The sequence below is a fragment of the Dreissena polymorpha genome, chromosome 4, assembly GCF_020536995.1.
Source record: "Dreissena polymorpha isolate Duluth1 chromosome 4, UMN_Dpol_1.0, whole genome shotgun sequence".
Taxonomy (NCBI): domain Eukaryota; kingdom Metazoa; phylum Mollusca; class Bivalvia; order Myida; family Dreissenidae; genus Dreissena; species Dreissena polymorpha.
In genome coordinates, this window is record NC_068358.1 from 34909924 (window position 1) to 34921600 (window position 11677).

Sequence of the window (11677 nt, forward strand, 5' to 3'; positions counted from 1 at the left end):
CTGTGTATCATATTTCATGAGGACTTCACCATTAAGTATATCATCCACCATATCGGTAGTGGTTAAGTAAATTGTTATCAAAGCGCTAAAGGAAAACTATTTGTTGGTTAGTACATAAAGTATTACACAAAAAATGACTTTTTAAAATGTTTTCAATCACATGAAAACATGATTATGTCGTCGGATTATCAGAGTCCTGTTACCCTGTTACAACATGAATGCAATTATATCTTATGTTACAAAATACGCTTACACAACGTCCGTATGCTTATAGCGCAAAAAAATCGCGGACAGAAAGACACTGAAAAATAAGGTACTTATACAGACAGCTCTAAAAGACTATTGCACTTTATTCTCGATTTGGTGTTGCCCTAGATGCGCACTTTGTTGGCCAGCCAGACTCGGCGATAACAGCATGACAATGAATTGCAGCTGTAAGACATCTTTACCCTGCCCTATATATCTAATCTCCTGATCGTCCCAACACGTATCAACATAATCCTTATAAACAGAAACAAGATAAGTATTGATGCAAAGCATCAAAGGGCGTCGGGAATTTCAGTGTAAAAGGCACTCAATGTAGTTACATGGAAAGATTTTTTTTCTACTGTAAATATTAATATATTGGCCGATTATTTCAAACAAAATAGAAAAAAGATACTAGTATAACCATTATCTATGATTTTGTGTTATAACCCCAAAATAACCATTATCTTTGATGTTGTTTTATAACCCCCAAATAACCATTATCTATGATTTTGTGTTGTAACCCCCAAATATTTAATAGTTCATTTTATTTACATTGGTTTCATTTTTTTACTGGCATCCGTGTGCAGTTTTCATTAATGGAACAGAACTGTGTAGGTTTAAAAAAATCTGCTTCATCTTGTAAGCGTAATTTCATATTTTTCTCAACTTGAAGGGGATATGATTCTGAACTTATTCTCACGTTGCTCATTTACGATAGGGGTTGAGTACTCATTGATATGAAAACACTGTAAAAGTTTTAATGTGTTTACGAACCATCCCACACTCTCACACATATATTTGATGGGCATAATAAAAACAAAAATGGTTACTATAAAACAGCATATTTAAACTAAAATGTCTACATCAAAACAAAAAGTTAACATAGAACACAAATAAAATAATGTGATTCTACTGGGGCCCGAACCTTTGGCCTCTCACATGTGAAGCGAGCGTGTAACCACTACACTACGGAACCGCTTGAAAAATCACCTTCTAACTAAGATATTAATAAGTGACTGTAGTGTAACGGTTATCAATAAAGCAATAAACCGTGTAATCGCTGTCGTCTTGTAAAATTGAAACAAATACGCGTTAACCAAAACTCGAACAGCAAAAGTCTGCGCTATTGTTAGAAAAACCACAAAATAAATATATTTTTATTATGTTTTGTTTTTATACAAAACCAGAAAGTTTCACCGGTTTGCGTATTTGCCCAGTCCCTGTGATCTTTTATTATTGCCCAGTCCCTGTGATCAGTTATTAATTAAAAGAATTAGCTTTGCATTATTGGCAATAAATGTTGTAGTAAATGTAATAGGCACAAATGCAGTACTTATTTACACTAATTTACACAAAAAATCACCACTATGCAAGATATTCTGACAACAAAAATATATACATTGATCCGTAAAATAACTTCTCCCATAAGCGAAAAAAAAACGTATTACATACGAGTCGCCGCACTTCAGTGCGACGCCAACAACAACATCCACAGCGTCATCAGCGTAATCACCGTAAGAGTCATTAACATCATATTTTAACATCGTCCTAAAAATTGTCATGTAATACTCATCAAAGTGATCAATTACGTAATAAATTAAAGCTTGTTGAATGAGGATTGTGATTTTGATTATTTGATGATGACGCATATTGTGTATATTCAGTTGTATCATTCTTTATTGTTCATTATAGTACATACATCATTATTTAACAATTGTCAAATGCAGGTATACACTGTGACTGTTTTATCATTATTTAAATGAAATGACATAACCTATTGGAGACCGTTACGAAGTCTTTGGTATTTTAAAGACCAAATATTCGATACTTTGAAACAAAAACATATTCTTTCTTAAACGAGATTTTTCAGTTTTGTCACTTTCCCATTCAGTGTTTTAGCAGAATCAAAACGTTGATTGTGAAAAGTCTCCATTTTACGAGATCAAACCGTGCGAACCCGGATCATACTTTATTAGGAAAATCACAGGGCTATAGCATATATCGAAACTACAGTGAATATTCAGACACGCTTGGTAGAGTAACGCATCTTTTAAAACATCACATAGCGATCAACATTTAACAGTTATTTATTCATGTGATACCTTCTCTATATTAATGTTCAATACAATTTTACGGCAATTACGTGACGAGTTTAGGATCAGATTGCTTATTTATTTTTCGACTCGCTTCGGTAGCATTTTTTACACGTTTTAAATCATCGTAGAGTGAAGCATTGTATACATTTAAACATTATACCCACTTAACGCCTTTATTTGGAAGCAGATTATATGGGTATTTTGGCGAAACGTTCAATGCGGAAGTCATTGTGTACCTATCGGGCATACTGATATTAGGTTAAGTTACACTCGATCAACTGAGTTCGGTTGGTGGTAACCATACCGGACGGATGGGGTTTTCTCCGTGTACTTCGGTTTTCCCCACAATTTAATACCACACAAAGATGTAATACCTTTCAGTGAAAAATAATTCAGCTTCGGGTGAGGGAGGACCTAATAAACTTCGATAAATTCATCCACGACGATATTTTTTGAAGAATGATCCGAGTTTGTTCATGGTCTAGTTAAAGGGTCCTTTTCACAGATTTGGGCATGTATTGAAGTGTGGCATTAAATGCTTTATATTGATAAATGTAATCATTGGATCTAAAAAGCTCAAGTAAAAAAACAAGAATAAAGTTAAAGAAAGACTTAAAAGTAACCCTCAACTGAGCTCGAACCACTGACACCTGGAGTAAAAGTCTATCGCTTAGACCACTCGGCCATCCGCGCTCATACGATGAGTGTTGAAAAATATACTATATATAAGCAATTTTCTTAGTATCACAAAATATAACGACAGCAACAAAACTCTCCATGTTATTAAATCGTATTGCGTTGCAACGCTTTATATTTTTCAGGTTATTAAATCGTCAAAAGATGCATATAAAGGATATTTTAGAGCAGGGTAAATGTTCAGTATTACTGTTTCCTCACAAATGGCATAACTGCAGCGAAAATCTTCGAATCTGAAACACTTTTTCATTTGGTCAATTTACCGAAAAGTGAAAAGGTCCTTTTAATGGGCTAAAATAGTAACATAATTAATCGCATACTTTTTGATTAAGTTTTTGGCTTTGTTTTATATATACAGGTATACAAATGGTAGCATTTGAAAAAATAAAAACAGATTTAACAGATTTAATTCGGTGCGTACAAATGGCGTTATAATCTTTAGCACTGTGATAAGTGTAATGCAGGAAAACATACAACCATTGATTTTTTTTATCTTTTATTCTCAGGAGGTCGGTCTCGTTAGACAGTATTACAAATATTAAGTTCCGTATTTGCAACTAGAGCCCTACTAATTGCATTATCGTGAAGGGACTCGGATAGTTTAATATTTTTACATGTTCACCTTAAACCAAATAATGGGTTGATAAAACAGACATGCAGGTTTGTATTGTCCGATTATATAAGTACGTTTCGACTTCACCATCAATATGCAGTATATTATAAGCAAACTATTTCATTGAAAGTGCTGGAGAGACTTGGAGGAGTACGATCTCCGAATAGGTCACTTCAAGATTGGTGCTCGAGTTCGGACCCGCAAGTCTGGCGATGGATACATTCACGAAGTGAGGAGTGTAAGGAAGAATAGTGTGGCCAACCAATTGTTCCTCAAGTGAGTAATCGTGTGTGGAAGTGTGTGTGTCGTTTTAAATTTGTTTGTAAGAAATTCAGTTAAAGAAATCAATTAAATATTTGTTCCACAGTTGTTCGGCTGGATGTCCTTAATTAAAAGAAATCATCTGAATTCCGATCCTAAATGTCGTTGTTAAACGTTGACAAATAAAAAACAGTAATTACGCATATGTTAATACAATACCATCTGAAAGACAGATTGTGTAAGTACGATTATATTTGATGATTATTAATCAATCCATGGAACCCAACCATGACTTTACTCTTGAACGGATTTATAAATAACTAGCTTAAAACTACGCACTCGTTTTTAAATTGCTCTACGATAAACAGTAGTATATCAATATAACTTGCAATGACAAGTAAGCAATCTAATTTTATCCATTTGATTTCCCGCTAAGAATTTCGGAAAAGTAAGAGACATAAGGCCAAACATTGGCTCTAATCAGCAATAGACACTATGAAACAATCTAGGGAGATTCCCAATTTGGTTTAAATACCACTCATCATCCAATGTGAGCTTGGGTTTCATTCAATTAAAATTCGCAACCAAAACTCACTGCTGTTACTGTTACTGATCTTTTTGCATTCACCCAAACGTTGATTTTTTGTCATCAGTTGTTCGTGTTATTAAACAAAGTCATGAAAAGGCACTGCTGTTCTTTATTAGCAAATGATCCTATGTTATTTTACTTTGACTTGTACATTGTTTTAAGTCGGAAAACCTATATGAAAAGTATGCATCAGCATGTAATTAGATCCAGTGAAAATATATATGATGTTGTTTACCTTCTTTCTGATTCTTTATATTTTGAGTATTTATACTGTTAACGCATGTCTGGCTTATTTTTAATCTGTTTACATAATGAGCTGGAATACGCGTCTGTGGATGAAAAATTTGCTATATTCTCACTTTTGTTGCCTCAATCAGATTAACCACAATCTACTTTGTTCTATTTATACCAGAAAACATGATGTGCTTACTTGCGTGGAAGGGACATCCTTAATGTGCCACGACCCGGCTTTTGTGCAGAAAATGTTTGAAAAAGAAGAAATAAACCCGCTAAAGCGGGTGCAGCTGGTGTGTTCATACATCCGACTTTAAATTGAACATAAATACAATTGTTAATAATAAGCAACGATGAAGAACTAGTAAATGCGTGTTTTTTTCATATTTAATCATAAAGAACGCCAATGTCAAATGTTAATTACTATTCAAGTTTATAGAGTATCTTATAAATACGTTTGAAATTAAGAACTGTGAAATATACACAGAATTAAGAATACTGTAGTTGTACTCATTGTTATACATGTTCACACTTTGCAGAACGTAAGACGTTCGATGTCAGGGGTATTAAATATTAGCAGTGGTCTAGACGTCATGTCTTCAGGTAAATTGCGTAATTTACGAATAAATATTTCAGAACTGCATAGCATTAAGTCATTTCCTGAAAAAAATGCCATTAGATCTAGTTGCAGTTTTTGGTTTTCAACTATCGCCATTTTCGGCTCAAAATAAGATGACAATACTAACGACCAGAAAATACTTTACAATTTTATATAAAGAGCTTCACATTATACACATTGTATTGAATACTTTGCAAACATGTAATTGTATATAACAGGGCATCTGGTGGCTGTAAGACCCGTTGCGACGACGGAGTGTCACGTGAGATATCAGGTGTCAGGCACCACCAAGTACCTGCAGGTGAGGGACGATCACGTTGTGTCGGCGGATCAGCTGGATGGTAACGACGAGGACAGTAAGTATTAAGATTATCTGGGTTTGCATTTTGGCACGTGTCATATTTTATATAATTTTTCATTTACTTACTGAACATGTTTTAATAATCTGCATGCATAAAAAACATATAATATACAAGGCATTTGGGAATCAATTGTTTCCCTCCCATATTCCCAAAAATGTTTATCTTGCGATCTTGCGGAATAATAGATGGAATGGTGCACACTATCTTTATTTTTTTGTTTAAGATAAATTGTACATATTGCGTGAAATAAAAATCAAAGACAACAGAATGTATACAACCATACAAATCGGACGCGACAATGGGATGTGGCTCCAAGTGAACGGGGGTAAAATAACAGTTGGGGTAAGTCAAAACACCAAAATACGCTCTAAAATGTTCTGGACATATTCCCTGCTGTGCAATATAAAACGTTATGCAAGTAATTGTTTTTAACGGAATTTTGGTATTATTTTGCTGACATAGTATTGTCAAACATTTCATTAAATTTGTTGACAATGCCCACTTGCTAAAATATTTGCGAGACTAGTAACAATCTCTACGAATTACACAACAAACAAAGTAAACATTTTTACTCGGTTTTCATTCTGTTTTCGTTTCTGTTCCTTACAATATATCCACCTAATTGCAGGAAACATCCACGCATTTCGTTTACAAAAAGAATAGAAGCGACATTCACTTCAAATATAACGGTAAGTTCACAGAGTCAGGGCGGGGGGACGTGTGTAGAAAGGAGCTGACTGTGTTTAAGTGAGTTTAAATCGAACTGACTTACAAAATGGCGTCGTTTTCGTGATTTTCGCCAAGGAGGCGCGTTTATTTTCGCCCGGCAAGCCTTGGTATTCGTTTTAATGAATACGCCCTTTCGGCTCTTCCGTGTTTTGTTTTAATATCGTAGCGAACGGAATAAAACTGTTTTGAAGGAAAACTGTCCACACATATGTTGTTTGCTAACGTGGTCTTCAAGTAATTGTATGTACTTATATAATTGTATCTTATAATAACTAGTATTTAAGCATTTGTATTGTTAAATTTATCAAAAATGATGATGATTTATTATCCCGACGCGGTTTTATTCTTTACAATTGATTTATTGACGAAAAATATCCCACGATGTCTTTGTTTGCATTGCTAAGTTTACTCAACACTGATATCCGTTATGTATTGGACATTGTAATATTACTTACGATTAGAAGGCGATCTTAGGAACAAACGAAATAACCTATCTAGGTGAACCTATACTTTATTTCCTTAATACATCATTCTTAAATAATATGTATTCACATGAGTATAAAAGAGAAATAAAATACATGTATGTATTGATCACTTCTACTGAAATCATATCGTGTATTGCATTTGCAAAAATCTTCCTATCCACTAAAGGTTCACTTTTTGCGATTATGATATATTCACTAACTAGAGAGCTTGTTTAAAAGTAGGTCGTCCAAAATGTGTCAGATCAAAGTTACATATATCTATAAGTATCGTTGTGACAGAACGCGTGAAATGTCAGTGTATTCAAGCAGCATGTAATATTAAACTTTGCAATAAAAAAACAACTTTCCATTGATATGAATCTTTGAAGCTCGCGTCAGTTATTACAAATTTCTTCAGTTTTCCGAATCGCAATAATGGTAGTATTTTTTTGTCTCTTCAACCTTGTAATAATATCGAACCGGCTTTACCATTTTTTTTGTCTTTTATAACACTTATATTGCGCTTATATGTCATTGTTTTGTGTCTTTCACTGGTGTGGTACTGAGACGTTATCTTTTTTTGTTGCAAGCGTCTTGTTACCTGGAATAAAAAGCGGAGTATTTCGTTCAGTGCATGGTATTCGGTTTTAGGCATTTTCAAACATAAGTTTGTTCATATGTGTTAAAATAATCATGTAAATATTATAACGCGTCTACAACACCGCCAAATGCCTTATATAACGCACATCAAATGAAAGCGTTTAGTATGCGAGAAAACATTCAAATCAATGTTGATGTCAACTTTTAGCGTATGACTTAAAACTATCATTTCTTTATTATATTATATACTGCAAAAGAATAAAAAAATGTTAACTCTTGACCCTTAATGAGAAAAAGTTTTTCAAAACATTCGAATCATAGCAGACTACATTAACAACATTTATTTCGTGGTTAACCTTCTATGGGTATGAGCTGTGTCGTTTGAAAGTAAGGTCCCAAAATATCCATACAATAAATTCAGTCCCAAAAAGGTGCGTAAAACCATTATAATTGGGCATTTAATGAATAAATATGGATAAAACGCGTTGAGAAAATAAAATAGACGTCAATTATGTTACATAGCATATTGAAAGGCATATTCGTACATACAAAGTCTCGAAATGTGAAGTGATTAAACAACACATTTTTGGGCGGTTTTCCTTCAATAACTTTTTTATTCCAATGTTTACGATCTTGAAACAAAAAGTTGGGGGAAGCAAAAAAACGTACAGCCGATAGTGCGTTTTCATTTATGAGACATATAAACCTAACGCTTCTCACCGGGAAAATGAACACGCTACTTTTTGGCGAAAAACACAAAAACGACGCCATTGTGTAGGTCAGTTTTATCTAGCTTCACTCAGTCAGCCCCAACTACGTAGCTCCCCCCCCATCTACAGTGAAATATGCCTAAAACAAAGCTAGCTGTACGAATGTTAAAGATAACATGTGTTCAATAAATATTACCTATTTGATATTTATTAAGTTAACGCCAAAAAAATGATATATATATAAAATATTAGATGACTGTATAAATCACGTGGGTTGTGTCGAAAAAGTTGATGGAGGTATTTATTACATTCCACGATCCCGTAGTATTAAGGCGCAAATGACTGCATTTTGTAAATATATTTTGTGCCATTTTGAATATATTAAACAGAACATTTGAACGTCCACAAACAAAACGGAAAAATCCGTTTTCGTTGGATACCAACTAAAAAAACGATTCACACCGAGAAGAAAATTTTGTACGAAATTTATTACGGGTAATTTGTAGTGAAAGTTTCTACTTGTAAACAAGGAACGTATCTAGGAATATAAACAATATATATTCCATGCAATAATATCATAACGACTGCGATGTAAACCTTTTGTTACCCTGTATTGTATTTTCAGAGCAATATATTGCGTACGATGTACAGCAACATACTCTAGTATTGATATCAAAGGACCAGGCACGGCAAAGACAACGATATAGAGTTAGGTTCACAGAGATCTCAGTTGAACGTGAGGATCTTGATCAGATTGACGGTTGTACGTGCGACTGAAAATGCTGATTTGACCACCAGTGCATATGTGTGTCCACTATTTGGCTGTTTTGTATCCAATTATCAGTGAATTATTTTTGTTTCGTTTTGTGGTGATATTTCCTAATGTTTTTCTAAATTCACCTTGATGACATTTACGGTTGTGCGTTATGGTGAACATGTGGCTTTTAAAATATGTGCATATATGTGTCTACGAGTTTGGCATTGCCTGTTTGTTTTCTCAATTATCGTTGTATTTTTTTGTTTTATTTTTGGAGTGATCTTTCCAAGATAAATTTTTAATTTGTCATCTTAATAACCTTGTATACGTTCTCATAAATAGATTTCCTTTTTTTCTATTTCTCGATCATCCTTTATATCATAACTTGCTTTCGCTTTGATAATATCAACTTAAGTTGTAAACTGTAAGTTGTTATCTTATATTTAAACTTGTTATCTCAAATTGCAATGAAAATCATCAGTGGATAGTTACAATTATATGAACACCAATGAAAATGTTGAATACTGTTATTTACGTATTCGTGTCATTATAAGAATAATTGTGCATTCTAAGTAGTAAGCGTTATTTTTACTCACATACTATAAGTTTTACTTTTCATTGCGTTAACATTGTGCCTGATCGTTTGTAAATATAATTCTTATTTTTTATCATATAAATGTTTTGGTTTATAAAAATATTTTTGTTCTGTTATACTGAAATATAAAATATATTTATAGATAGAAATGATATATTAGTTTTATACTATTTCTACAAGTGGAGTGTTTTCGTTTCTCGAAAACGCTGAACCTATTCGATTTTATGAATGTGTTTAACAATTGCATCAATAAGATCTAAACGCACTAGGTTTTCCACTGCAATCATATTAACAGATCTAAGGAAGTGTACATGTTAAGAAAATGCTATAAAGACCTTGCTTAAAGTGCTTAGTGATTTTATTAAAATGCTATATGATCAATTACGTCGTACTCCTTAAGTGTAAATACTTGAGGTAATAATCAACATATTCCTCAAGAACGGGCATTTTGAAACTAAAAGTGAAATACATGCCATAACACTCAAGTAATAATAAAATATATGTGCTTAACATGTATGCTTTTCTGAACATTCTTTCGTTATGTAAATGATGATGTTCGTTTGATGCGTTTTTAAAAATTGATCCAAACAGTGGCCAGTTGTTATTTATATTGGTATTGACATAAGTGTTTGTTTACTAGTTTCCAATTAAACCAGAGCCAAGCATACTTTTTATGTATATTAAATAATATCAAATATGATTTTTTTTTTACTTCAAGCAATTAATAAACATGTAATGAACATTTCTTGATACTTGTCAAAAGTGTAGAAAAGATGTGTGAATTCAGCAGTACAACAGGCATGTTGCTTATTCTTAAAAGCATGATCATATCTAATACACAAATCAATCATGTTAAAAGCTGCTAGCAAGTTTCCTTTTGTGAACGAAGAAACAGCTTATCTACTTATCTACTACATCTTCAATAACGTGCCAGTACTTTATTACATACCAAGCAGTACAACATCATTTGCGTCCTTTCTGGGCCTAGGAAAACATATGCAATAAATACACGTGTATTTTGTGTCAATGACATCAACATGTAATCAAATTTAAAGTTCTTCACGTGGTCACAGACCAAACGTCATTACCTTACTTACAGTAATTGAATAATTCGTTGAGCACACTTGAGGATAGTCTTTAAAATATCAGTTCGTATGTGGATACTCATTAATCAAAATTGGTAAAACAAGTATGCCTTGTTGCGCTTTTCATCGATAATAAAGAAAACACGTTTTACTGAGATAGCGTTTAACATATCCGGTTAAAATCAAAAGCCTAAATGTTCAACTAGTAGCGCGTTAGATTTTGAAATTTTGCTTCCTCTACATCTTTAAAGCCCTGGTGTGAACTATTTCAAATACGCAGTGTACCAACAACAGTATTTTGTATTTAGTCGATATAAGCAAGTGCTTATTGAAGAGTTACAAGAAAGTAAAGATAACAGAGGGAAAACAACACCAATATATGCATGCATTAAACAAATGAACACATATTTGATTGTACTATTTAATTTAAACATATTAAATAAATGATTTCTTTTGCCTCAAAACCGTCTTAACTTATTAAAAAAGGCTTTTGAAAGTTAAACACGTTTCACTGTGGTGTTTATTAATGTATCGGCTAATTTAACAGTCAAAGGAACGATTTGTTTAGCTGTCGACATACTTTAACATCACGCTATTTACTCGTAATCTGTTGAGAAATAGAGAATTGGCATATGTTTTCCAAAGTGCAAAGACACATTGCACGTATATCCTATATATCAATGACGTTGGAAAGCGAAACTCTTTCACATTGGAAACATGTTACAATCACCGGAAATCATGCAGAGATAATGGTGAGATATTTGCTTTTAGCATTCTTTTTTTTTCTACAATTATCGCTTCATGAACGAATATTTATATCGTCGATGAACAGAAAAGGGCTTCATATAATGTTCATATCTTATGATTGTTGTAATATAATGCGATGTACACGATACAATACATGGCCTGAAAATACATTTCGGAGGAAGTTAACACGCAGATTTAGATTAGGCAAGAGTTTCCCACCAACATCTGATTTAATTAAATTAAACGCCAATAAAAAAATCACAACAAATAC

General features: G+C 33.1%; 1 protein-coding gene across 1 annotated transcript in view; it reads left to right on the forward strand.

The window, feature by feature from the left end:
* Window positions 1-10167, forward strand: part of LOC127879682 (uncharacterized) — a 10966-nt gene extending 799 nt beyond the window's left edge. Inside the window, exons 2-8 of the mRNA XM_052426675.1 lie at window positions 3785-3930; window positions 4917-5031; window positions 5278-5341; window positions 5576-5713; window positions 5943-6061; window positions 6348-6408; window positions 8848-10167. Of these exons, the coding sequence (XP_052282635.1) occupies window positions 3785-3930; window positions 4917-5031; window positions 5278-5341; window positions 5576-5713; window positions 5943-6061; window positions 6348-6408; window positions 8848-8999 (795 nt within the window). The 3' untranslated portion in view covers window positions 9000-10167. The remainder of the gene's footprint in view (window positions 1-3784; window positions 3931-4916; window positions 5032-5277; window positions 5342-5575; window positions 5714-5942; window positions 6062-6347; window positions 6409-8847) is intronic.
* The last annotated feature ends 1510 nt before the right edge of the window (window positions 10168-11677 follow it).